At 33.1% G+C, this 26167-nt stretch overlaps 1 protein-coding gene across 3 annotated transcripts in view; it reads left to right on the forward strand.

Moving 5' to 3' along the window:
• The window catches only part of GPC5 (glypican 5), a 1341373-nt gene that overhangs the window by 574267 nt on the left and 740939 nt on the right, over nt 1-26167 (forward strand). The window contains exon 7 of one of the 3 annotated variants that reach the window (XM_035704312.2): nt 20614-20807. The exons of the other annotated variants lie outside the window; for them this stretch is intronic. Within the exon in view, the coding sequence (XP_035560205.2) occupies nt 20614-20631 (18 nt within the window). The 3' untranslated portion in view covers nt 20632-20807. Of the gene's footprint in view, nt 1-20613; nt 20808-26167 lie in introns of those variants that run through there. 3 annotated transcript variants of the gene reach the window in all.

The following is a 26167-nucleotide window of genomic DNA, read 5'->3' on the forward strand; positions in this document are numbered from 1 at the left end:
CTCCCCTTCCATTCTTGGACTCCAATCTTGGACTCCTACCTTTTTACCCACATGCTTATAAAGACTCGTACAGGAGTAGTTTACATTGCATCCATGTAGATAATCCAGGTTAATCTTATCATTTCAAAATTCTTTTATTTATTAATATTTATTTATTTATTTATTCATGAGAGAGAGAGAGGCAGAGACACAGGAGGAGGGAGAAGCAGGCTCCATGGCAGGAGCCCGATGTGGGACTCGATCCCGGGACTCCAGGATCGCACCCTGGGCCAAAGACAAGCACTGAACCGCTGAGCCACTCAGGGATCCCTTCATTTCAAAATTCTTAATCACATTTGCAAAGTCTGTTTTTGCCATGTGAGGTAATATACTCATGGGTTTTGGGGATTAGAGTATGGAAATCTGTGAAGAGAGGGGAAGCTTTATTCTCTTTACTACAGTATTATTCTGTTTTCTATTTTTATCATTCCTTGTACAAACCTTTATCTGTAAGTTTGGAAAATATATTCTGCACCAAATATAATAAGAATTAATGTTCCTTGAATATATTTTTATGTAACTATATAATATTTTAAAAGATTTATTTATTTATTTATTTATTTATTTATTTATTTATTTGAGAGAGAGAGAGAGATTGCAAGTGAGGGGAAGGGAAGGGGAAAGGAAGAGAGAATCTCAAGCAGATTCCCTGCTGAGCACAAAGCCCAAATGTAGGGCTCCATCTCACATTCCTGAGTTCATGACCTGAGCTGAAATCAAGAGTCAGATGCCTACCTGTCTGAGCAACCCACGCACCTCAATATATAACAATATTTTTAATTTTTAAAAAGCTAGTGATTCCATTCCATGCAAATTAAATTTGAATGATGCATGAATTTTGAGTTGCTATTTTTCATTTGCTTGTTTCTTTATTCCATTACCATAACTTATGTAGTTTTTAAGACATAAAATATGACAATTTAGCTACTTTATTGTTCTAAAATGATGACAATTTTTTTGAGTCCATACCCTTTCCATCTCAGATGAAGAGGTATAGTACTAGATCAAATCTAATAAAACAGTTTCTAATTTGATTAACCTCAATTACCTGATATAAATTGGAGCTTTTGCCAAGTACTCTATTGAGATCTCTTCCCATGATTGATTAAAATTTGACCATTAATTCTTTCCCATTCTTCCCATTAAGTGGGAAGTCCATGGCTTCTTTCTCTAAACCTGGGCTAGCTCTGTGACTGACTTTATCAAACTGAATGGAAGAGAAATGATGCCAAAGGATTTCATGTTTGAGTGTCAAGAGATTCACAGTTTCCATTATCCCTGCCTTGAACCACTCCCTCCATTATGATGAGTGAATCTTGGTTAGGATCTTTTAGGATGGCCAGAAGACATCTACTACATTGGTATCAGCAGTTAGCAGAGGATCTTTATTTTTTTATTTTTAAACTTTATTATTTAGATCTGTTTTAGGTTCACATAAAAAATTGAATGAAAAGAGAGTTTCTTTACATCCTCTGTCTCCCAACATGCACAGCCTCCTCCACTGACAACATCCAGCACCCAATAGCACAGTCCTTACAACTAATGAGCCTACATTGAAATCACCAACAGTCCATAGTTTACTTTAGGTTGAATTTTTAGATTTTTATTCTTTTTTCATTGCATGGATGGAAACAAATTTTCAGGTCTTCTGTTATGCCAATTAAAAATCCCCAGACTCTGAGACTGCAATTTCTTGTGCTCTATTATGTTTTCTAGTTACCTAGCCTCTCTTCAATTTTGCTCATTTGAACCTTTGAATTTTTTTATTCCCTTCTCATAAAACCTTATATTTTATGTAAGAACACTTGACTTTTGGTGCATATGTTTAAAAAAAAAAAACTGAGTCTACTCCTTTACTATTCTGAATTAAGGAGTAAGGAGTAATCATGCAAGGATTACTTATTATTTGCCTATAATTTCTCAGAATATGTTCACATTTATATCATCTTAAAATGCCTCAGATGAGAAGATCACAAAAAATAGTCTCAATAATGAGGTACATCTGGAAAGAAGATTCAAAGTCATTGTAAAAAGATCATCAATGCTTTAACTACTTTGGTTAAAAAGAAGAAAATAAACATCAATACAAATCAAGCTCCCCAAAGGCAACTCTTGCTTATAAGTTAAAGGCATATGTATACAAATCTCTCTCTGAATGCATATGTTGTAATATTGTTTTTATACAAAAGGACATATACTATACATGTTTTTGCTTATAACTTTCTTTATTCACACAAAAATATATGGTTGAGATTTTTCCATGTCAGTGTATAATGTCTTTTATAACTACTGTGTACTTTTCATTTATAAAGGTGACTTTCATTCATGTAGCTATGATAGATTGTTAAGATACTTTCATATTTTCATTGTTATAAATAATATTTAGATAAATACTTAAATATAAATTTGTTAGCTACTGAAGCATGTATAAAACATATTCCCTTAGTGGTGGGACTCACTTTTGCATAAAGATATAAAGACTTATTTAATAAGTAAAGTTGTTATAAGTTGCCCACTTTCACATTTTCTTGGATTTCATTTTTGGAGGGATTTCATCATTTTAATTTTATGAATATATTTGCTATCAGTAGATAGTGAATAGATTGATAGATTGATAGATTAATAGATTGATAGATCAATTGAGAGAAGAAAATAATTCTTGAGTGATTTTTCAGGCCTAATATATATTCCCCAATTCTATCATATACTGCCCTTTATAAGAATCCAAGATACCTGCAATAGTAAAATAAGAAAGAACTGATAGATTTTCATGTAAATATAAATACATGAATTACTGACTCAAATGTAGTTATTGTAGTAATAGTAGTTGCCCTTTGTGTTGAATCTAATTCATTCCATCTTTAAAATTTGAAGCAAATATTAAAATAATTTTAGCTATCCTAAAATTATTTCTTTATCCTCAAATGGAGTATAAAGAATGATGGCTTTCTTTAACTGGATTCTCCATTGCTTTACTTTTTGCCACTTAAGAGAAAACTCAGAGAAAAAATACTTTGATATTTTTCTAGAACCTCTTTAACTGTAACCCATTTTGGGTCCTCAATAAGAGAACAAATACAGAATTCTCAAAGGTCTTTTTTGTTACTTTATAATACCGAAAAAGAGGCACATATATAAGAACTTTCTCACATGGCTATTAACGAGCCATCTAGGATGGCAGAGTGATACAATTTTATTGTGAATGAACAGAAGTCACTGGACTTCAGATTTAAAAAAGCAAAACATAATTATAAACAATGATTGTCAAGGTGCCATTGCCAATTTTAAAATAATTAATTACAATTTGAGAATGGAAATTATTTAAAAAGAAAAATTGTGCTATATCATATCCTAAGGATACCTTAAATTGTAAACCAGCCCTACATAATTATTTGGCATATTTTTTAAATATTTGAGAAGTCAGTCTTGTGTAGCCTATTGATTGCAGCTATTTGTAAGCAGTAGAAGCAAACTGTAAACTCTAGGTTAATTGTGTTTAAATTCTAAGACATTGACCAGACCCATTGCAAAGCATAAAAGACTTTATCTGTTTCTCCCCAGGAATTACTTCAGGGCTTGGAATAGGGTGAGTTGAGTTTGTATTGGTCCGTCTTTGTAACCAGGCTGCTCTTCAGACAATGCAAGCACTTTAGTCAATAGGACATAGCAGAACCTATTGCTTTGGAGATGTGATTTCTTTTGGAAATGGATGATAAATCATAATTATATAAACTGAGGGAAGACATAACATACCTATCAGCTGCATAATAATTATCATAGCAAGAAGAACCTATTGCATTTGCAAGATTAGAACTAACAGGTTTTTTAGAGTATGCAATAAATCAGTTTTGAAAATGCCAAGTCAAATCAGGTATGCTAAGCTATTAAGTAGTGTTTGGTTTACAACAAAACCAGAAATTGAGTTATAGAATTTGCTTTAGACATTTCATTTGCAAAGTACATAAGCAATACTAAAGATACGATGATTTGCATATGCAACAATTTTAAGCACACATTGGAAAAAAATTCAAACTGCAATGCAAAATAGTACTATTTTTATTTGAAGGGAATAAAATCAATTCACGAAGTTAAATTTTAAAAGTTAATAATCACTCCTATAGTTCTAATATAATATAGGAATTCTATTTTTCTTTATAATTAGATAAAAACATACAACTTAAGCAAAGCTATTCAATATGCTCTGCTATGAACTAACTCTGTGACCAAAGGACAGTTATACTCTCTTGGGGAATGGGACATTTTTGCTGTGTCAGTAAGAAGTACTTTTTTTTTCTGGTCTTAGTTTTCTATAGATATCCCTATCTATCACTAAAAGTGAAAAATGAGCCAACAGGTAAGGCTTTGGACAATCACCTACTTTTAATTCTTTCCATGTGTTCATATGATATGTTGCATACTCTTTCATTAAGGAGGAAAGTTCTTCTTAAACAAACAATACTCTAGACTCCAAGGCTTTTTTATTGCTAGTATCTATTCTATGTTGCTAAGAACAGTAAGAATGTATCATTATTTCTTAACATATTTTCAAGTTTTGATGTTGGTGAAACCATGCTTTTGTATTTATGTTTTAATTTTTTCACTTTACATGCTTTCTTATTTCTTAGAGATCAACTAATGAAGTCAAACAAAGAAGGATAAAATGATTAGGAAAGGAAAAATACATTTTTGTTGTTGTTTATGGATTGTGGTTTATACTCTGGCCATTCTGTAGAGCATTTTGTTCTTAATAACTGTTGACTGAATAACTGATAATAAAGTGGTAGATTTTCACTTGTAAGTAATGTACTTAAATACTTTTTAGGACCTATTGATGGTACTGATTAAATAATGTCTTAATAATGCTCGTTTGTATTTGTTTTGTCCATATCCAATTTTTATATTTGATTACTTTTATATAACTAAAATTTTTCAAACATCTGTAAAAGTAAATGAGAGTGTTTCTTTTATACAAAGTTTGACTATAAAAGAATGTTTTCATGTTTTGGTGTAGTTATATGCCTAATCCTACAAAATAATTACTATAAAAAACTTCAATTTTATTTCAATGAAGCTGTTAGTATTTAAGACATCTTCCTTGAATTTGACATGTGTGTTTGTACATTATTTGAATATCCACATTGGTGGGCAAATTTGTGGATGTGTTTGATTTTTAAAATAGTAAACTTCCGAGTCCAGAGAACAATGTGGATTATCAAGATGCATTAACCTATTTGTGATGAAGGAGAAACTCTCCAATTCTATAATGGGTTGCTGAATGATTCTGAAAGCATCCAAGGGGAATGAAAACATTGCTTTTATTCTTTGTAGTTAAAGTACAATTTACATGCAGTGAAATGCAAAAATCTTAAACAATTTGATGTGTTTTAAGAAATGCTAAATCTATGTAGTTCACATCCCTCATCATTCATTCTGCAAACATTTATTGAAAGCCAAGTGTGACCCCTACTTGGTTCAGGTGCAATTGTGAGTCCAGTCAAATTATCACCCACAGGTATGGGGAGGAAGCCAAGAAAATTTGTTGTTAGGGGTAGAACGTCTTTAATATAAATATTTACAGGAAGGAGAAATAACAAAAGAGTGGATCACTTCTACTTTGGAAAGCAGATTCAGAAAGATGGCCTATTAGAGATGGTATTTTGCCCTGCCTCCATGCTGCCATTTCATGAACTGGCAGGGAAAGTGCGGTTTACTTTAAAAATTTTGCATTATAGTTAAGGTAGCAGCAATCTGGGACCAAAGGCTCTTTCTTGAAATAATTTTTTTTAAATTTTTATTTATTTATGATAGTCACACAGAGAGAGAGAGAGGCAGAGACACAGGCAGAGGGAGAAGCAGGCTCCATGCACTGGGAGCCCGACGTGGGATTCGATCCCGGGTCTCCAGGATCGCGCCCTGGGCCAAAGGCAGGCGCCAAACCGCTGCGCCACCCAGGGATCCCTTGAAATAAATTTCTTAGGTTGATTAATGCTTAAATGTCATAATACTTGTTCAATGTCATGAGATTCGCTGTAATCTCCAAACAGTTGGTTTTACATCATTAATAATAACATTCTTATAAATTTTATTCCATAGTAACTAAAATTTCCGAATTAAAGTTTTGTTTTATTTTGTTTTGTTTAATTTCAAATGTCAGTTTGCTAGGTCCCATTACACAAAATGACAAAATGGTTTCAAATCATTTTGAAACCAAATCAAATCATCTTGTTGCCTAATAAAAAGGCTGTGGTAAGGATAAAACATAAAGTGAAACCTTTTAAGAAAAAATTTCCTTATTACTGATGAATGAAAGGTGTTTTATTATTCCTACCATGTTTGGGCCTGAGAGAGACATTACTGAACAATAAACTGAGAGGTTAGAAAATTAATTCTGCAGCAAATTTAAAATAAACAAGTTAAAAGAGCTTGGAGCTGAAATTTAAAGGAGGTTCAAAACAAAAACGTGATTTTTTTTGAATTATTTGAGTGAGAAATTTTCCCTGACTAGAAAGCTAAAAACATTAACGATATTACATGAAACAGTTTCAGATACCATAAATGTTAGCATAAGCAGTTTGATACATAAGACTTCATATTAAGAAACTACTAATGAGAGAGGTGCTCTTAGGAATTCTATGCATTAATAAATTGATCTAAATAAATGGCATTTACAGCTTATTACTTATCTGAAAATCATTAAAATTTTAATTATTTAAGAGTGACACTTTTGTTCAAAATTGATTTTTTAGGAAATAATTCAATAGTCAAATTTTACTGAGAGCTGCCATTTTTAAATCAGGAAAAAAAATCATGCTCTAGCTCTGATCTAAATTTAGCAAAGATTCTTCATCAGAGTTTAATGGCTCAAACTTCAAATTACAGGGACATAGACACAGAGGTTTCACAAAAATAACTCAGCAGAATTGGAACAAAACAAATAGCTCTATTTTATAACCATACATGTTCACTGATGCCATTTTGCCACTTGTAATATGTTAGGCTATTAATAGAAAAGTTGTGGATAGCCTGAGGTCATTTCTCACTCTAAATTGTGTTTTTCAACCATGACTGCACATTGGAACCACCTGGGAGTTTTAAAAATTACTGATGTCAGGGTTCCACCCCTGGAGTTTTTGATGTAATTGGTCTGAGATGCAGGTGGACATCAGGACTTCCAGCCAAGGTTGAGAAACACTACTCTAGAGAAACTTGAAATGTGAGAAGCTTGGAGATTTTAAAGGAGGCCCCAGAGACAACTCTGCTAAGAAATTACAGGAAAATAACTGCTGTACGTTGCTGAAAGATAGAACACATAGTGTCAGGTAGGGAAGATGCCTCAAGAAGGGTTTCTTCAAATATATTACGTGTTTATCATAGATTTAAAACAATCTATTCAGAGAACATCTTACAGGAACAGCGATCAAAGCAATTCTCAATTGTGTTAATAATTTTTGTTCATAAAATTTTGATGATGCAGAGAACGTAGAGCCTCTCAAATCCGTGATGTTGTTAAAGATCAAAATAACACTTTTAAGGCACCTGAAAGGTCAGTTAAATTATAACAAGATATTTCTGATATGTGATTGGAATTTACTTTTGCTCTATTTTTCTGTTTATGTAGTAACCAAATAGTTAAGAGTTATATTATTTCATAAGTAATCTCTAATCTCCACAAAATAAATGGGACTATAAAAAGTTTACCCCAGTTTCTGTGGAGCACATAAATAATTACTTTCAAGGGATGTTTAAATGAAATTATTTCCCTGACTGGAGGGATGGGGATAGGTAAAGATTTGTCCTTTGTGAGTAATAAGAAGACTGTACTTGGATATAAAAATAGTAAAGAAATAATTAGCTTTAAAAAAAAAAAAGCTAAATTCCATGTTTAGCAAAGTTAATGAGTCCCTAAATTCCTAAAACTGAATATTCGTGTGTAAATGAGCACACTAAACCAATAGAGAATAACCTTATATTTGTGAATATTTAGCTACAACCGAATTTCTTTTTATCATTCTCTATCTCCTAGGTTTAAATCAAACAGATGTGTTGGCTCCTAAAAGGCCCCAAACAAGTTTTACTTTCCTGACAATATCCTTTATTACTGGATTATTTTTTGAGAAATAATTTATCAAGAATAAATCAAATTTACATTTTCAAAATTGTACATTGGGTCAGTTGACCAGATCCGTGATCTCTTTTATGTTTCCAGCTAACAAGTTTGGTTCTTGATATATAGATGTTCAAAATACATTAAAAGTATACACTTTATTAATTGCATTTTTGAAGGGACTAGTGTAAGCTAGTTATTTTTTAAGATGTTTGGCATTTTGCATATTTACCCTATCATTTATAGTGAATAATTTACAAGATATAGCTATATGATCATTTTTGAATATCAGTAACTGAATATGCAAGAGGTGAAAAGACAAGATTTTAAGTATGGGCTGAAGAGTTTGAACTTGAATAATTAGCCAAAAAAATATCACACTCTTAGTGGAAGATTAATTTTTCTTTTGGGGGAAATTTTTGTAGAACAGAAATAAATTGAAAAAGTGGAGGCAGAAGCTTAAGGGAAGAAAATGGGTAGGTCAATTTGAAAAGTCTGGGACCTGGGAAGGACAGAATACTCAAGGACTTGAAAATAGAAAACAAAAACAAAAACAAAAACAAAAAAAAAAGAAATAAAAGAAAATAGAAAACGTTACTCTGTAAGAAGGTAAGGGCTGCCATGTGCTAATCTGATCATGCACTACGCTAATTACTCTGTGTCTAATTGACCCCATAAAGTGATTTGTACCAAGAAGGGGTTTGGTAATATTTACTACATTAATATTAGATGGTGGAATTGGGGATGGATATGGCTGAAACGTGTGAGGACTTTGATGACTTGCCCAGATTTTGTTACATTGGGTTTTGATAAAACAAATACAAGAAGGAAACAGAAGAGATAGAAAAGATGAATGGAACCCAAAGAAGGCCAAAGCTCCCTCTAAGGTGTTACTTACCCATTACTTATCCATTGGTTTCCTTGCACCATGTACAAGTCACTTATCCAGAGTAGAGTTTTCAGAGTTAACAGGGCCACTTCTTCATTTTCCGTTTCCCTACTTCACAGTCCTGAGGCCTCAGAGGAAAATTAACCAGAGAGGGTTGGGCAACGCTATGCAGTTTTTAGGATCATCTTTCAAATTACTCATTTCCACGAATGTTGAGTAATCAGGCTGAGAAAATAAAATGAAAACAAGCAGACTTGGTTTGTGGGACATGTGATTTGTTTCAGGATTTCTTAAGCAGCAAATGAATCCTGGTAGACATGCAAGAGCTTGCTTCTATTCCGGAATAAACAAGATGTGTTTCACTGGAAAATTGCAGATATTTCAAAGGATAACTTGACAGCAAGTGTACAGATTACTATAAAAATGTTTCCTTCTTTTTTTTTCACATGCATGTGTAATTCCTGCTTCAGTGCAAGAGGGCTAAATACCAGCTTATTTAATATGCTTAGTGTCAACTTCTACATAAGGAGATTTTTTTTTTTTTTTTTTTTTTTTTGAGGTAAGAAGAGGAGATAGAGGAGAACATTAATTCCAGATGGCTTTGAGCAAATGTAGAAAGGTGAACATTCATAGGCTTCCAAATATCTGTTGGCTAGTTGACATTTACAAACACCGTACTAGGTAAGCTTTTTCCCTTAGCAATATTCATTTGGGTTCTGACAGCAGGTAAAGGATGTGTGAAATGTAATATGCCATTCAAATATAGAAAAGAAAGAGAAGATTATTTGTAATCACTATTGGGAAACATCACAAGAGCCAAATTTTTCTGTTGTTTTAAATGTCCCATTAATGCTTTGCAAAAAATCCAGTCTGTTATTTATAATATTCAGAACTACTGGCTCCATTTCTAACATCAAACTTTAAGGTCAGTTTCTGAGTGGCACGTTATCTATTTAAATGAGGAAGCACTATGGTTTGAATTCCTAAGCATACCTTACTGAAACTGGATTAGAACAGAAGGTAGTGTTAATATGAAGGGGAGTATTTATAAGGATTGTTAAGAATGCAAGCTCGGGACCGACTAACTGTAATCCTTTACTGCTGGTATGTGTGCACCATTCAGTTGCAAGAAAACAAAATGTGTATTTCCAAGCTGCATGTTCTAAGAACTGAAGAAATCCAACATAACAAATATTAAATTCCCAAATAGTATGCAAATACACATCAATGTGTTCAACGTAACACGGCAGCTGGAGGAGAGAACTCCAAGCAACATGTGTAGTTGATTGTGATGAATGTTTATATGTACACAGATGTCATTTCAGAAATGTGAAAATATGGAAATAATTCTAGGGTTTCTGGTTGCTATATTAAGTTCTAGAAGTCGTCTAACTTCAAAAACAAAAATAGTTTAAAAAATAGAATGCCTATTAGCTTTGACATCTCTCTATTTACTTATGTATTTCTCCCTTGACCACGTGCACAAGTACTCTCACATATTGGAGATATATATACATAGCCACATGTGTACATATTTACACCCATACATATATGAGTATACACCAAAATATTATAAGTGGTTATTGTTAAGATGAGTCTGGTAGATTATCTTCAATTTCTACTTTTTACATATCTGCATTAATTGCACATTTTTAAATAAGCCCTGTGTTACTTCCTAAGAAGTGAGAGAGAAAAAAATTGTCAATTTTGGTAAATAAAAAAAAAAGTACCTAGGGAATCAAGACATTCTTCAGAGTCTGTGATTTATATCTAAAAATGGTCTTTAAAAAAATAAAAATAAAAATGGTCTTTAATAATGAGATAGTCCTCATAACTCTACGAATATCCACAATCACATGCAACTTGATTATTTTGTTGTTGTTATGGGGTAGATATGTTTAACATTATTTAAATGATTTGAAGAATTGTTCAAACTTTCTAGAATAAGTTTCCTTAGATTTTTATATGTAGATATTGTAATCAGTGATGTTGTGAGCGACATTTACTTATAAATTCTAACATTTAAATTTTTCTGCACATACAATGTAATTTGCAAATAATGACCAGTATATTTCTTTTTTTTCCAATACTTAGGCACTTTTTATTTTTCTTTTATTGAACTGACTGGGGAATCTTGTGTTGCTTCTGATCTCAGAAGGAAAGACTTTAATATCTCCTTTATTAATTATGACATTTGCTGTAGGTTTTTATGGCTATCTCTAATCAGGTTAAAGAAATTCCATTTTATTCCTCATCTGTACATTTAAAAAATACAATATTGTGCATCCTTTGAGATAAGATTTCTTCTTTCAAACTGTTAATGCTGTAAATTACACTGATTGATTTTATGATGTCAAAATAATCTTGTATTATTAGAATAAACCTGTTTTTTATTTATTATAGATTTTATTGGATTATAATTCACATACCATCAAGTTCACCCTTTAGGAGTGTATAATTGATTAGTATATTCATAAAGTTACATAATGATCACCACAAATTCCAGAACAGTTTTATCACTGAAAAACACCAAATTCTGTATGTCTTATTAATAAGATCCTATTAACTCCTCTCCCCGGCACCTGGCAATGACTGATCTACTTTCTGTCTCTATGTATTTGCTGTTTTTGGACATCCTATATAGGCAAAACCACACAATACCTTTTGTGTCTGGTTTTATTCACTTCATGATGTTTTCAAGGTCCATTCATGATGTTGCAGTGTGTTGTTCATTCCTTTTTAGAGTTGATAAAAAGTGGACATGCCATTTGTTTATCAATTCAACTGATGGGCATTTGGGCCCTTTCTGCTTTTTGGCTGTTATGGATAAAGGTGCTAAAACAGTTGTGTACATTTCAGGTAGAAGTATGTTTTCAGCTCTCTTGGATATATACCTAGGAATAAAATTGCTGGGGCATTTAGTCACTCTATGTTTACCTTTGGTGAGGAAATATAAAACTGTTTTCCAAAGTGTCTGTAGCACTTCACATTCCCACCAGAATTGTATGAGGGTTTGTCTCCACATTGCCACCCTAGTGCGTGGAAAATGGTGTCCTATTGTAATTCTGATTTGTATTTCTCTTTTGACTAATAATGTTGAGCATCTTTTCATGTGCTTCTTGCACATTTATGTATCTTCTTTGGAGAAGGATCTATTCAAATCCTTTTCCCATTTGTAATTGTTGAGCTGCAAGGGTTCTGTATGTATTTTGAATATAAGTCCTTTATGAGATGTATGATTTGGAAACATTTCCTCCCATTCTGTGAGTTGTCTTTTAACTTTCTTGATGGTTTATTTTATATATAAAACATTTCATTTTAATTAAGTATGATGTATCTCTTTCTTTTTTTGCTTGTAATTTGGTGTTACACTAAGAAGCGTCAGTCTAATACAAGGTTGTGAAAATTTTTACTATCTTTTCTTATAAAAGTGTTATGCTTATATTTAGGTTTTATCCACTTTGACTTACTTCTTGTATATGATGTAAGGTCAGAGTCTAACTTCATCCTTTTGCATGTGTATATACAATTTTCTCAGCACTATTTGTTAAAAAGACTATTATTTCCCTGTTGAATTGTCTTGCCACCCTTGTCAAGAATCAGTTGACTATAAGTATATATATATATAAAATTTACTCCATTGACCTAAATGTCTATCTTTAAGCCAGTACCACACTGATATAATTACTCTAGTTTTGTAGAAAGTTTTGAAATTTAGAAGTATGAGTCTTTCAGTTTTGCTATTCCTTTTCAAGACTGTTAAGGCTATTCTGGGACCCTGACTATATTAGTTTCCTATTGCTGATATAACAACTCTCCATAAATTTATGACTTTACAGTGCTAGAGGTAATGGCCTAAAATTAAGGTGTCAGCAGCAAGGCTGCATTCCTTCTGTAGTCTCTGCATAAGAATATATTTCCTTGCTTTTTCCAGCTTCTAGAGGCCCCCTGCCTTCATTAGCTTGTGGTCCCTTCCTTGCCTTGGTCCAGTATCTCCCATCATCCCATTGTTTCTCTGGTTCTACTACTCATGCCTTCCTCTTTCATTTATAAGGATTGCTTTGGGCCAACCCAGATTATCCATGATCATTTACCCAAACTCAAATTCCTCAATGTAATCATATCTAAGTCTCTTTAGTCATGTAAACTAAAATCTTCCCAGGTTCTAGGACATGGACATCTCTAGGGGGGGCCATTATTCTCTAATCACACTTGCATTTCTATATGAATATCAAGACCAATTTGACAATTTCTGCAAAATTTTGACAAGGAGTAGTGAATCTGAAGAACACTTTGGAGTATATTTCTGTCTTAACAATATTGAGACCTCAGATCCATGAAGATGATGTGTTGTTCCATTTAATTTCTTTCAGTGATGCTTTGTAGTTTTCAGTGTACAGGTTTATACTGTTTTTTTTTTTAATTTTTATTTATTTATGATAGTCACAGAGAGAGAGAGAGAGAGAGAGGCAGAGACACAGAGGAAGAAGCAGGCTCCATGCACCGGGAGCCCGATGTGGGATTCGATCCCGGGTCTCCAGGATCGCGCCCTGGGCCAAAGGCAGGCGCCAAACCGCTGCGCCACCCAGGGATCCCTACTGGTTTTTTTTTTTTGTTTAAATGTATTTTTTTTGTCAATCTTTTAGATGCTGGTTTAAATGGAATTATTTTCTTTATTTTAGCTCCTGGAATAAAGCACTCACACTTATGATATATAATCCTTTTTATATGCTGCTATATTCAATTTGATAGTATTCTATTGTGGATTTTTGTTTCTATAGTCATGAGAGATACTGGTATGTAGATTTTCTTTCTTTTAATATCTTTGTCACATTTTGGTATCAGACTTCACAGGATGAACTGGAATGTATTTTTTCCTAACCTATTTTTTGGAGGAGTTTATGAAGGATGGGTGATAATTTTTCTTTTAAGATTTGGTAAAATTTACCAATGAAGCCATCTAGCTTTTGGTCCATTTGGGCTTTTTGTTTGTAGAAAACATAGTGACTACTAATCAAATTTTTTTACCTATTATAGAGCCATTCAGAATTTACATTTCTCCTTGAGTCTGTTTTGGTAGTGTGCCTCTTTGTAGGAAGTTGTTAATTTATGCAGCTTATCTAATTTGTTGGCATATAATTGTTCGTAGCATTCTCTTACATTCCTTTTTGTATCTATGAGGTCAGTAGTGATAGTCCTATTTCATTCCTTGCTTTAGTCATTTGAGTCTTCTCTCTCTTATTTTTAATCAGTATAGCTAAGGGTTTTGTTTGTTTATTTTTTTAAATATCCAACTTTGGTTTCATTGCTTTTTCTCTTTTCTTTTCTTCTTCTCTAATTCATTTATTTTCACTGTAATCATGATTATTTCCTTTGTTTGTTTTGGATTTAGTTTGTTCTCTTTCTATTTTTAAAGTGGAACATTAGGCTATTTCTATGATTTTTTTCTATTGTTTCCATTTTCTGTTCTTCAAAATGAGTAGTCTTGATTGCTAATCTTCAAGTTTTATGATTCTTTCTTCTGTCAATTGAAATTGGCTATTTTTAAAGTTTTTGTCTAATAAACTCAACATCTCAGCCTCCTCAGGGACAGTTCTATTAACAGTTTGTTTTTGTATATAGGGACAGTGCTTTCTTGTTTCTTTGCATGTGCTTTATTGTCTTGTTGAAAATTGGACATGTTAAAGTATATAGTGTTGCAACTCAAAATCAGATTTGTGTATGTGTGCATGCATACATGCATGTGCTAGGATACACCTTCATTATCTTGTAGGCAGTGGATACTTTGTCTTAGGCTTCACTTCTTGCTTGGAAGTTCATCCAGAAATGAAAAGGAGGGCCTTCTTAGATCTCCGTAGGCATATACATACAGCTTGAACATGAGCACGGCTTTCAGATCCATGTGTATATCAATAAAAAAAATCATCATAAAACTCACTGTTCTTAGATTCAGTTGATTTTCTTAAAAAATAAAACACTTTTCAGATTGTTATAAAATTCGTTCATTTCTAAAGCTCTGAAAATTGGATTTTGACAATTTTGCCAAGTTCTCATCACTTTTATGGAAGAGAAAATTTTCATGACTCTTTATTCAACCATATTTATTGATGTTACTCCCATTAATTATAATTTTGATGTACCATTGAAGCCGCTTTTCTAATATTTTATCTAGGATCTTGACATCTACATTTCCGATGGTGATAGTAGCTTTCTTTCTTATAATGTCTTAGGCTTTCCATACAGAGGTGATGTTGGCCTGAGACCAAATTGTGAATTATTTTCTCCTTTTTTGTAATCTCTGGAAGGTTTTGTATAAAATTGGTGTTGCATCCTCCTCAAATATTTGGTGAAACATGGTGAGCCAGATTGTGAAATTAACTGATTTGTTAATACATATGAGACTATTCAAACTTTCTTTCTGTTGTTTTTTTTTTTTTGAGTTATATCTTATTTTGAAATGCACTGCTGTTTTTAATTGTTGTTAATATTCCTTTAACTATTCTTAGTGTCTATAATGACATATAATCTTATTCTTCTTCCATTCCTTACCTTAATTATTTGTGCTGAAAATGGATCTCTCTACTTATTTATAATTATTATTTTCCAGATACTTTCTCATTGTATTGAGTAGACCTATTTAAATATAATTACTTCAGAATATTTTTTAATCTTTTAAAAAAGATTAGACAATTCATAATGGCCAAATCTTGGAAGCAACCAATATGTTTTTGAATAGGAGAATTGATGAATAAACTATGGTACATCAAGATAATAGGATATTATCCAGCGTTGTAAAGAAATAAGCTATCAAGCCATGAAAAGACTGGAAGAACCTTAAATTCACATTGCTAAGTAAAAGAAGCCAATCTGAAAAGTCTGCATACCATATAATTTCAACTATATGACATTTTGTAAAAGGCAAAACTATGGAGACACTAAAAAGATCACTGATTGCAAAGGGTTAGGGGAGGATGAGAGATGAATAAGTGGGGAGAGCACAGAGGAATTTTAGTGCAGTGAAAATAGTCTGTATTGTATTATAATAATGGATACTTGTCATTATACATTGTCTAAACTTTCAGAATGTACAGCACTATGAGTGAACACGAATGTAAACTATGGACTTGGGGTGATTATGATGTGTCAATGTAGGTTCATCAATTGTAAGAAATGTACCGGTCTGGTGGGGGATATGGCTAATAGAGGAAGCCAGGCATGGGTATGTGTGTAGCTGGGAAGGGGAGAGATATAAGTGAAATAAATTAATTTTGTTTTAAACCTAAGACTGCCTGAAAAAATAATCTTTGGGGAAAAAAAAACTTTAAAGCTTAGACATACTCAATTTACTAGAAACCAAGTAAAACATCAACCCATATGAATGCTGTCACTAGTTTGTTTGTTTGTTGTTGTTGTTGTTGTTTTAAATACTATTAGTGAAGTATTTTCTCCTTGATGGGCTCAAGAAGAAAAGAATATGGATAGGTGGTTTCTAATCAAAAACATGTAGTTTTAGTTCAGGTGCCTGAATGGATTAACTAAATTAAAATAACATTATAGTGTGTGTTTATGTGTATGTGCTATTGTGCACCCATCCCAGTAGTTTAGAAGTTTAGATGTTTAGAAGGATCTGCTTTGAATAAATTATGCACAGTTCACTTACTATTATCTTAAGAGTGAATGAAATAATAAGAGTTCATTGTTACAGTGCTTTTTCTATGAAATGATACTTTTTTAAAATCTATGAATGTCTTCTATCGGGTTTATTTATCAAAAATGCTTTTAGCTTAGTCTGAATTAAAGTGTTCCTTCAGTGAATGTACTTTCTGTTTTTATAGTTTTTTTTTTAACTCTGAGCCGTATCAAACACACACACGTGCAAGCACAAACACACAGAGCTATAAACAAGATAGAGTTCTAGAGGGAAAGTGTCTATAGTTTTCATTCATTCATTCACTCATTCATTTATTCATTCAACAAAAATATAAGAATTTGATCCCAGGCTAATGCCCAGATGAATAAAACATGATCCTACTATTGAGAGCACTGCAGTATATTAACTTTGTAAACTGACTTGAAATCTCCCCCGGGAAAATGCTAAACCTCTCATATATAATAATGGCTTCATTTACAATTTATAAGATGATGACTGCCAAATTATACAATCAGCTTGACTTTTCTCCAGAACTGCCAAATCTGTATATAAAACTGCTTTCAAAATATATCCACCCGGAATTCCCACAGGCACTTCAAATTTGACATGTTCAAAATAGAACTCATTCTTTTCCCCATAAAATCTTTCCCTGCCCCTCTATTTATACTCTTGATTAATGTGGTAATGGAGTAAAGCCCCCAAAGATGTCCATGTTTAATGCTTGGAACGTTTGGATATGTTGTATTTCATGACAAAAGAGACTCTGCCATTCTAATTATGTTAAAAATCTTAAGGACATTGTCTTGGATTATTTTGACTAGCCCAGTATAATCATATAAGTTCTTAAAAGCAGAGAACTTTCTCTAGCCCATGTCTGAGAGATAGGGCAGAAGGGCAGAGGGGAAAGTCATAGAGTTAGGTAGTGTGAAAGGTTGCTGGGTGGAACCATTGAAACCATGACAAAGAATGTTGGTGTCTTTTAGAGCAAAGTTGGCCCCCAGCTGACAGACAGTAAAGAAGTGGGGAGTTCAGTACTATAAACACAAGCAACTGAATTTGGCCAACTACCTGAATGAGCTTTGAAGCAGATGTCTCTCCAGAACCTCTAGTAAAAAAAATGCAGGAGTATTGGAGTTAATTGTATTATTACCTGAATACAATATACTTTTTAAATCACATAAACTTCGTTGCTTTTCTGATTATACAAGAATCATTTTTTCTACCTTGAAAACTCTCTTCTGTGTCATTGACTCTCCTGTGTCTTCCTCTGAGGTGTCAGCTCAAATGCTCTATTCAACTCAGTCTTTTTTTACCTGCTTTCAAGTGAATATAGTACCACTTTACTTTTCACCTGTCAGTTTATAAGGACTTGTATTACTGTACTCATCTTTTATGAGATTTTTTTGTTTACATGTCAGTCTCCCCCACTAAACTGCTAACATATATATTTTTTTCATGTTTCCAGTCCCTATCAATTGTTGAACTTATATAGATTATATTATATGCATGTATCACCTTATGCATTAGAATGGCTATCATCAAGAGGACAAGAGATAACAAGTATTAGCAAGGATGTGAAGAAAAGGGAACCCTTGTGCATTGTTGATGGGAATGCAAAATAGTGCAGTCACTACAAAAAATAGTATGGAGATTTCTAAAGATTTTAAAAATAGAACTACCATGTGATTCAGCAATTTCACTCCTGGGTATATTTCCAAAGGAAATGAAAACAGGGTATCAAAATGATATCTGCACTTTCATGTTCATTGCAGCATTATTTATAAGAGCCAAGATACAGGTCAACCTGTGTCTATGGACAGATGAATGGATAAAGAAGATAGAATATGCATTTGTATACAATGGAATATTATTCAACCAAAGGAAAGAAGGACCTGAAAGGCATTATGCTATGTGAGATAAGTCAGACAGAGAAAGACAAATATTTTATGATCTCTCTAATATGTGGAATCAAAAAACACCAAATTCATAAAAACAGAGTATGGAATGGTGATTATCAGGGGCCAGGAGGTAGGAGGATTAGGGAGGTGTTGTTTAAGGGTACAATCCCTTAATCAGTAGATAAATAAATCCTGGACATCTAATGCACAGCATGGTTATAAACAACAATACTATATTATACATTTTAAAGTTGCTAAGATACTAGATCTTAATTGTTCCCACCACACACATGCACACACATACACGCATACACAAACCTTGATAATTATGAGACATGACAGAAATGTTAGCTAACACCTTATATATTGCAATATATAAATAAATCAAACTGACATGTACACCTTAAACTTACACAATGTTATGTCAATTATATCTAAATAAAAATGACTTAAAAGTAAATATATATGAACTAGTGAACTAAAAAAAACATATGATCTCAGATAATTTATCCTAAAACAACTACTTTATTCTTTCAATCTATAAAATCCCTCTGTTCTATTTTACACTTCTATTACTATTGATGGATTATATCCATTTAAAGATATTTTATTACAGGTAGCCCATTATTTTCTGGGTTTTTTTTTTTTTTTTTTTTTACTTATAATGTATCTTGCAAAGTTTTGTTCTGGTTTGCAATGTATCTTTAAATTTTATTGTAAATGACACATAACTTGATAATTTGTATGAAATCAAATAGGTCAGTATTTTTCTCTAAGTTCTTGGATTTTAGTCTTTGAATGCTTTTTTTGCCTCAATGTCAAATAAATATCTACATTTTTCTTTTGGACGTTTTCTTAAGCAACAAATCTCTTATTCTAAGTGAAATTATTTCGAAGTATAAAACTCCAACTTTACTTTTCCAACTAGTTAACCAGTACTCTGCTTTCAGCATTGTCTGCTGCATAAGCTTTTCTTGTCCTATTGATTTGAAATTCCAAAAGCTGTCTTGGAAAAAATTCATTGATTTGTCTATTCTTGTACTTGTATAGCCATATTTAATTACTTTCATTACAAAATTACCTCAGCTTTCTGCAACATTTTTTGGATGATTTACAATATTTATTCTTCCAGATGAAATTTAATATTTTAAATCAAATGCTAAAAAACACTCCATTAAATTTGTGGGGTTTTTTTTTTTTTTTGGAGAGAATCAACAAATAAGAAATTTGTATTTATTTAATTCTTTTAAATCCCTAAAGAAAATAATATTTTCTTCATATATATATTAGTATATGTATTTATTTTTAATTCTTTAAAATTTTTTTGGTAATTTTTAAATTTAAACAGTTAATGTTATTTTTCAAATAAATAAAATAATAGGCAAAATAATCAGGCATAAAAAGAGAAAAGGAATAGTAATTGCACTCTTAAACATAGTAGAATCCAAGGAAAAATCCTATTTTATTTTGGATTTTGGATTTCCTGTGTTCTAGTCTTATTTCAGTCTACTCTCATTACATGCCAGCCTCTCTCAAAGCCACCTTTCTCTCTGGCATACATACTCTTCCACTTTCCTAAAAGTTATGGTTTGTATCTTTTTGTGGATAGAAAGATTTTTTTTCCCTAGTTTTCTTCTGTTTATGTATTAAATCCTTTTCATAAATTTGTTAATTTTCTGAATATTTTGATGTTAGGTGCTTGTGAAATATCAATTTGTTCATTTGTAACTACAGAGATTTAGATTTAAGCCATACTTTTTCCAGTAAAACACACAGATGGCCCTTAGCCCCTTTGAGTTTCTATGTGAAACTAATAAGCTTTTCCCCTCTCAACTATATTCCTAAAGGGCAATTTTATGGACAGATCCCTAATCCAATCTCCAGGCATTAATCAAGCATGGCTTTATTGGACTAGTGCAGGGCCATCTGTGTTTTCACTCTGGACTTTCTAGGCTAGAGAGTCAATGTCTTTGCTCTACTTCTTATTTGTAACTTTGACTCTAACTGGCTTATATAAAATTTTCTGCTGCAGGGTGATGATTTTCCTTGATGAAGCTGCATTGATTCTGGTGTTAAAGGCATACTATGTGGATGAGTCAAAGCTTTCTTTTACTCTTCTTGAGGCCTTTCTATGCTGTTTTGGTTCCCATAATATGTAGCAATGTATTATAAGTTCATTTACAATGAAAGTCAATAGCATACTTTTTCATTATACTGTTTATGTCAATGTATCATAATTTGTTAATATATGACTCTTATATTACTGGCCTCTGAGCATTTTGGAGGTAGGGTATGATATCTTATTTGAGTTTTTATCTGTAGATTCTTGTTCTGGTTCTACACACAATTGCTCAATAAATCTTAATTGCTAAAGCATTTAATGCATTTGTTTTTTCCTCCTCAATTGAATTTTAATCTCAATATATTTACTTTACACTAGCTTTATCTACGAATTCTAGCAGAGTGCTATATATATTTTGCTTAGTAAACACCGAGTAAATCAAGGAGTGTTCTGAAGAATTAGTGCAGGCATTTAAGCTTTATTTAGAACACTGTTATTACAGTTGGCTAAGTTGTCCTGGATTGCAGAGCAAGGTATTTCTAAAACATTCTTGTAACAGCATTCCAACTCCCACACTGACACTAGAAATAGGTCACTGTGCTGAGGTATGGAGAATGTCACAATTTCCGTCAGACTCTCCAGAGCTTCTAACATAGAAATAGCATGCTGCTCTGCAAACAGATTCAAAGTTAAAAAAAAAAATAAGAAAACTTTTATCCACTGTGTCTAAAGAGATTGCAAAACTCAACACCCCCTTGTGGAAGACTACTGAGATCACTGAAGAACTGCCAGAACTCCCCACTCCAACTTTTTGTAGTCATGGCTCTCTTCCTTTCCCCATCTCCTCCATGGCAATTCAGTTCACCGCAGAGTGTGTGAGCTGTAGGAGAGTATCCAGCCCACTGCCAGAACACAGCAAGGGGAGGTCTTGAGGAGAGAAGCTGTGTGAACAGTGGAGAGAGGCCAGATTGCAGGAGATAACAGAGACGGCTGGCGTGGAAGGCTTTCAAGAAGTTGAACCAAGAGGCCACTGGGGCAAGAAAGCTTAGAGTGTAGTTTAAGATATGAAATGACCTGCTGTAGATTTTGGGGGTAGCACAGGTAAATGAGTCACATCAGAAGACATACTATCGTTTAGATGCATAGAAGAGATTTGAGGAGATCTTTGAAGACTATGTAAATTGACAGAGATGACAGGGAAAGTGTATTCTGAGTACAAGCTACAACATATACTTAGGAAACTAAAACAAAACACAAAGGGTAACTGAGAATATGCCAGTTTTGACTAGATCTCATAGCAGACCAGTAGTAAAAATGAATCTGGAAAGCTAAGTTTGTTTTACACTGTGATGAGGAATGGGTAATTCATTGGTTTATCTGAATCCCAGTTCTTGGTTCCCCAGGTTATTGAATATTATGAGGCAGTGGCTTTTCTTAAGAACTTCTAAAGATACAAGGCATATATGCAGGCAGATATTTGCAACCCTAGCAACCTGTTGGAAGAATCTCACTAATTTATGGAGTGTAGGAACTGAGCCAAAAACCTAAGTGACAACCTCCCTAAGCCAACAGTATATCTCTTCAGTTTTGTTTAAACTGAATAGTCAGCTCATGTGTAGCTGACTTTTTTCTGATAGCATATGCTCACATCTGCTTATCAGCAAGGTTTCTACATTATGTAGGATAAAGTGTCTTATTTGTATTTTATTTTTGCTTTGCTTTCTATTGTGTTTTGGTTTGTCGGTTTGCTTTTTTAAAAAAATCTAGATCATGATTCTGCTAGATTATAAAAATTTGTGTCTTTTTTTATTGTTTTAAAAATATTTTTTCCTAGAGAAACTCCACAGAATTCTTGAAAAATCCCTTTGCCTTATGCCAGAAAAATCTACTTGATACATTCTGCTGAGACCTTAATTAATATTTCTAGGCATTGATTTTGAGTGGGAATATTCCACCAGGTAACATGCCCTTTGTGGCTACCAAAAAAAAAAAAAAAAAAAAAAGTGAAATGTTCTTAGGAAGAATTTTCATCTCAAGTAGGTTTCTAACTAGAAATACTGTTAGCAATATCAAGGACTCCATTATTTACAGTGTCACAGTTGACTGAGAGGATAAGAGAGGTATGCTAACATAACAACACAAAGATATTTAAAATATCTTGATATATTTTAATGGAGACTTTCTATTTCTTGGTCTCTTTTACCATTTTATAGTCTGCTAAGCTTTCAGAGGGTATGAGACATTTGACCTAATTCTGAAAATGAACATAATTAATAATTGTGTTTTAAGGTATCGTTCAAGTTTCAAGCCAAATTCTAAATAAATAAATTCTAATCATTAAATTATAGATATGAAATAACTTAATGACATGAGATAACTCAAATGGCAACAGAAGTATTTTTCTATCGCTTTTTATTTCATTCATTTAATACTAGAGTGTTTAAAAGCCTGCATTGTTTGATTTTATTAAATTTAGAAATGTGTTGTTTCTTAAAATCAATAAAGAATATAAGCATCATCTTTGTCTTAATTTACAAATATGTCACATTCCAATAAATTTCTTTTAGCCAACAAATAAAACTAAGCTTTAAATTATAGGGTAGCTGAGTCTAATTAATGATCGTGTTTCTTTATTAGACTTTAAGAGGAAAGCAAAAAATGCTTCATTTCAAGATAATAGCTCTCCAAAATAAGAACATTAAATTCTAGAAAGAAAATTGCATGTCACAAATATGTGTGAGATGACACAAACCATGTGTCATAGGGAAAGGTTTGAAATTATAATTTTCATAGTTCCTCATTTCTCTATATTTTCTTATATATTTGGCTGAATTACATTAAACTTCTTTCACATTCAAATGGTTAAATATGGGCAGCCCAGGTGGCTCAGCGGTTTAGCGCTGCCTTTGGCCCAGGGCGTGATCCTGAAGACCCAGAATCGCGTCCTATGTCGGGCTCCCTTCATGGAGCCTGCTTCTCCCTCTGCCTGTGTCTCTGCCTCTCTCTTTTTCTCTCTGTCTTTCATGAATAAATAAGTAAAATCTTTAAAAAAACAAATGAACAAACAAAACCCAAATGGTTAAATATATGTATTCTCAAGCCACTTGTTGAATACTACTAAAGGAAAAAAAAAAAGGAATTGGTAGCTCATCATTTTCTAGTAACTTCTTTCACTGAACAAAACTGAGTTTCCTTTTGTTAATATAACTTTAAAAAGTAGACACCCTGGGATCATGGCTCTACTTCCTGATAGGAAGTGCTTTAGAGTGAGTACATCAGGAGGTACCATGCACTGGAGGTTTGTATTGTTTCATGGTAGCACTTCCCCAGAGCACATGTCTTCAAAATGAAAAGATTTTCTGAATGATGGATTGAAAGTTTCAGTCATAGGATAGGAGATAGGCCAAAAATTCATAACTTGATACTTCCCCTTTTATTTGTGATCTAGAAACAACTATAATGCAGAATTGACAAGTGATATAGCTCATACAAGTGATGTTCTGCATGAGATTAAAAAAAGCCTGCAGAAGTGTGGGCAAGGCAGTAAGATGAGGAAGTTCTAGTACTGAGAAGAAACTGTTGAGAATAGTTTCATGACATGAAAAGAAGAGGAACACAGAATGAAAAGCATTTGATAAAGAAATAGAGCCACAAACTTTGCATAAAAGACCACCTCCCCAAATCCCCACAGATGTTAGAAGAAGGCAAAGCAGTGTTGAAGTAGGTAGCTGGGTGATGGGTAAATAAATATAACAGATACAGACATAGATAAAATTATATATACAAGAGGCATTAAATTAAAACCAACCAATGAATATTTATAATATCATACACAAGAAGAAATTTCTAAATTGTTTTGAGTTAATTAATTGCATAATTTATAGCAATCCATCCAGTTTCCTTCTAGCAGAGATTCAGGTCAAAAACATTTTGAGGCATACTCCTCTTGGGTCTCAGAAAGCAGTACAGTAGCTTTATTCTGAGCTCGCTCCTGTACTTTTCAGCAAGTTGATGCCACTGTGAATCATTCCCGTCAACAGAGCAACAGTTTGGCAGACTTGTTAATATTTCAGACTGTGGAACTGTAGTTTTTGCTTGGGTGCTGATTCTATAATTATTAGCAATGTGAACTCGGTTAAGTTTCTTCAACTTTCTGTGAAATGGTAAGTAGCAGTTATCATCAGTCAAACCATTTAATCAGTCAAAAATGTACCTGACTCTTGGTTTTGGCTCACGTCATCATCTTAGGTAGTGCTCATCAGGGAGTCTGCTTGGGATTCTTTTTCTCCCTCTCCTTGGCCCATTCCTACCTGCTCATGTACTATGTTCTCTCTCTCTTTCTCTCTCTCTCTAAAATAAATAAATCTTAAGACAAAAAGATAAAAGATAAATGTATCTTCTCACACTGTTTTTTTCCCAAAGTGCTGTGTCCTTTCCCTTTCCTTGATTATACTTACTATTTTCAACCCAATGTTTTCTCTCCCTTAGATCTCTGTTGCTTCTTATGCTGCTTCCTGCACCTTCCTACCCAAACCCAAAGGCTTCCTCTCACCTTCAAAAGTGCCCATTTGTAGGCCCTAGGAAAATTATCCTCTAGACCCAATTTACCAAGATGCTGGGGTGGGTTTATCCTTCAACTGTTTTTCCTTTGTCATTCTCTCACCCACACTAGCTCAGTCTCCTTACATTGAGGGCAGTGTCATCAGGAAATATCATTATCAGCCTCTTCTCAATTGGGCCTCATAGTCACCCTTCAATAGTCATCAAAATTTGGCCATCAGGTTCATAACCTTTGTGGACACACAAACACTATCACAGACCTTGGGTGCTCAGTGCTCTTAACTGTTATTCAATTCCCTGGCCTCACCTTTTCCTACTTTCTGTGATTCAGTAACTGTTGCTTCCACCTTAGGATCTTACTTCTTGGGTCAGCTCCCACACCCACTCATAAGCTTATAACTCTCACTTCTAAAGTCTTTTCTTCTAGCACACCACTTTAATAATAGCTTGCTAGCATCTCTTCACATTAATCGATTACCTTGGAATATGGTTCACAGCAGTTTGTAATAATGTATACATCTGCTTATCATCTTGTGACTTAAATGCTCAGAGATGATTCATCCCAGCCTTTATCATGCTAGACTCGCTACTTCCTTAATTCAATAGTACCTGTTCTTGAATCTTATCCATAGCCATAACTGTAGTAATTTGACTCCTATAAACCCTCCCGGGGTAACCATCCCTTGTTATTTTCCACTTCAATCCTTTTCAAGTTTAGACCATAGTGTATAATAATTAAAAACTGTCTTGTCTTTAACCCCTTTGCAATGACCATTGTTTTGCATTCCCATGAACAAGCCCCAAATATAAAAGGATTCCTACATTCATTGCCTGCCTACCTTCTATTTCCACAGAAAGCTTCTGCTCTTTAGAGATATCAATTCATCTCTGTAAGTGATCTATTAAGTCCTCCTACTCTCCTCTAGACCTATAAGATATTTTCATAAATTCCTTCCCTAATCAT

Source organism: Canis lupus, chromosome 22 (genome assembly GCF_003254725.2).
Source record: "Canis lupus dingo isolate Sandy chromosome 22, ASM325472v2, whole genome shotgun sequence".
In the NCBI taxonomy this organism is placed as follows: domain Eukaryota; kingdom Metazoa; phylum Chordata; class Mammalia; order Carnivora; family Canidae; genus Canis; species Canis lupus.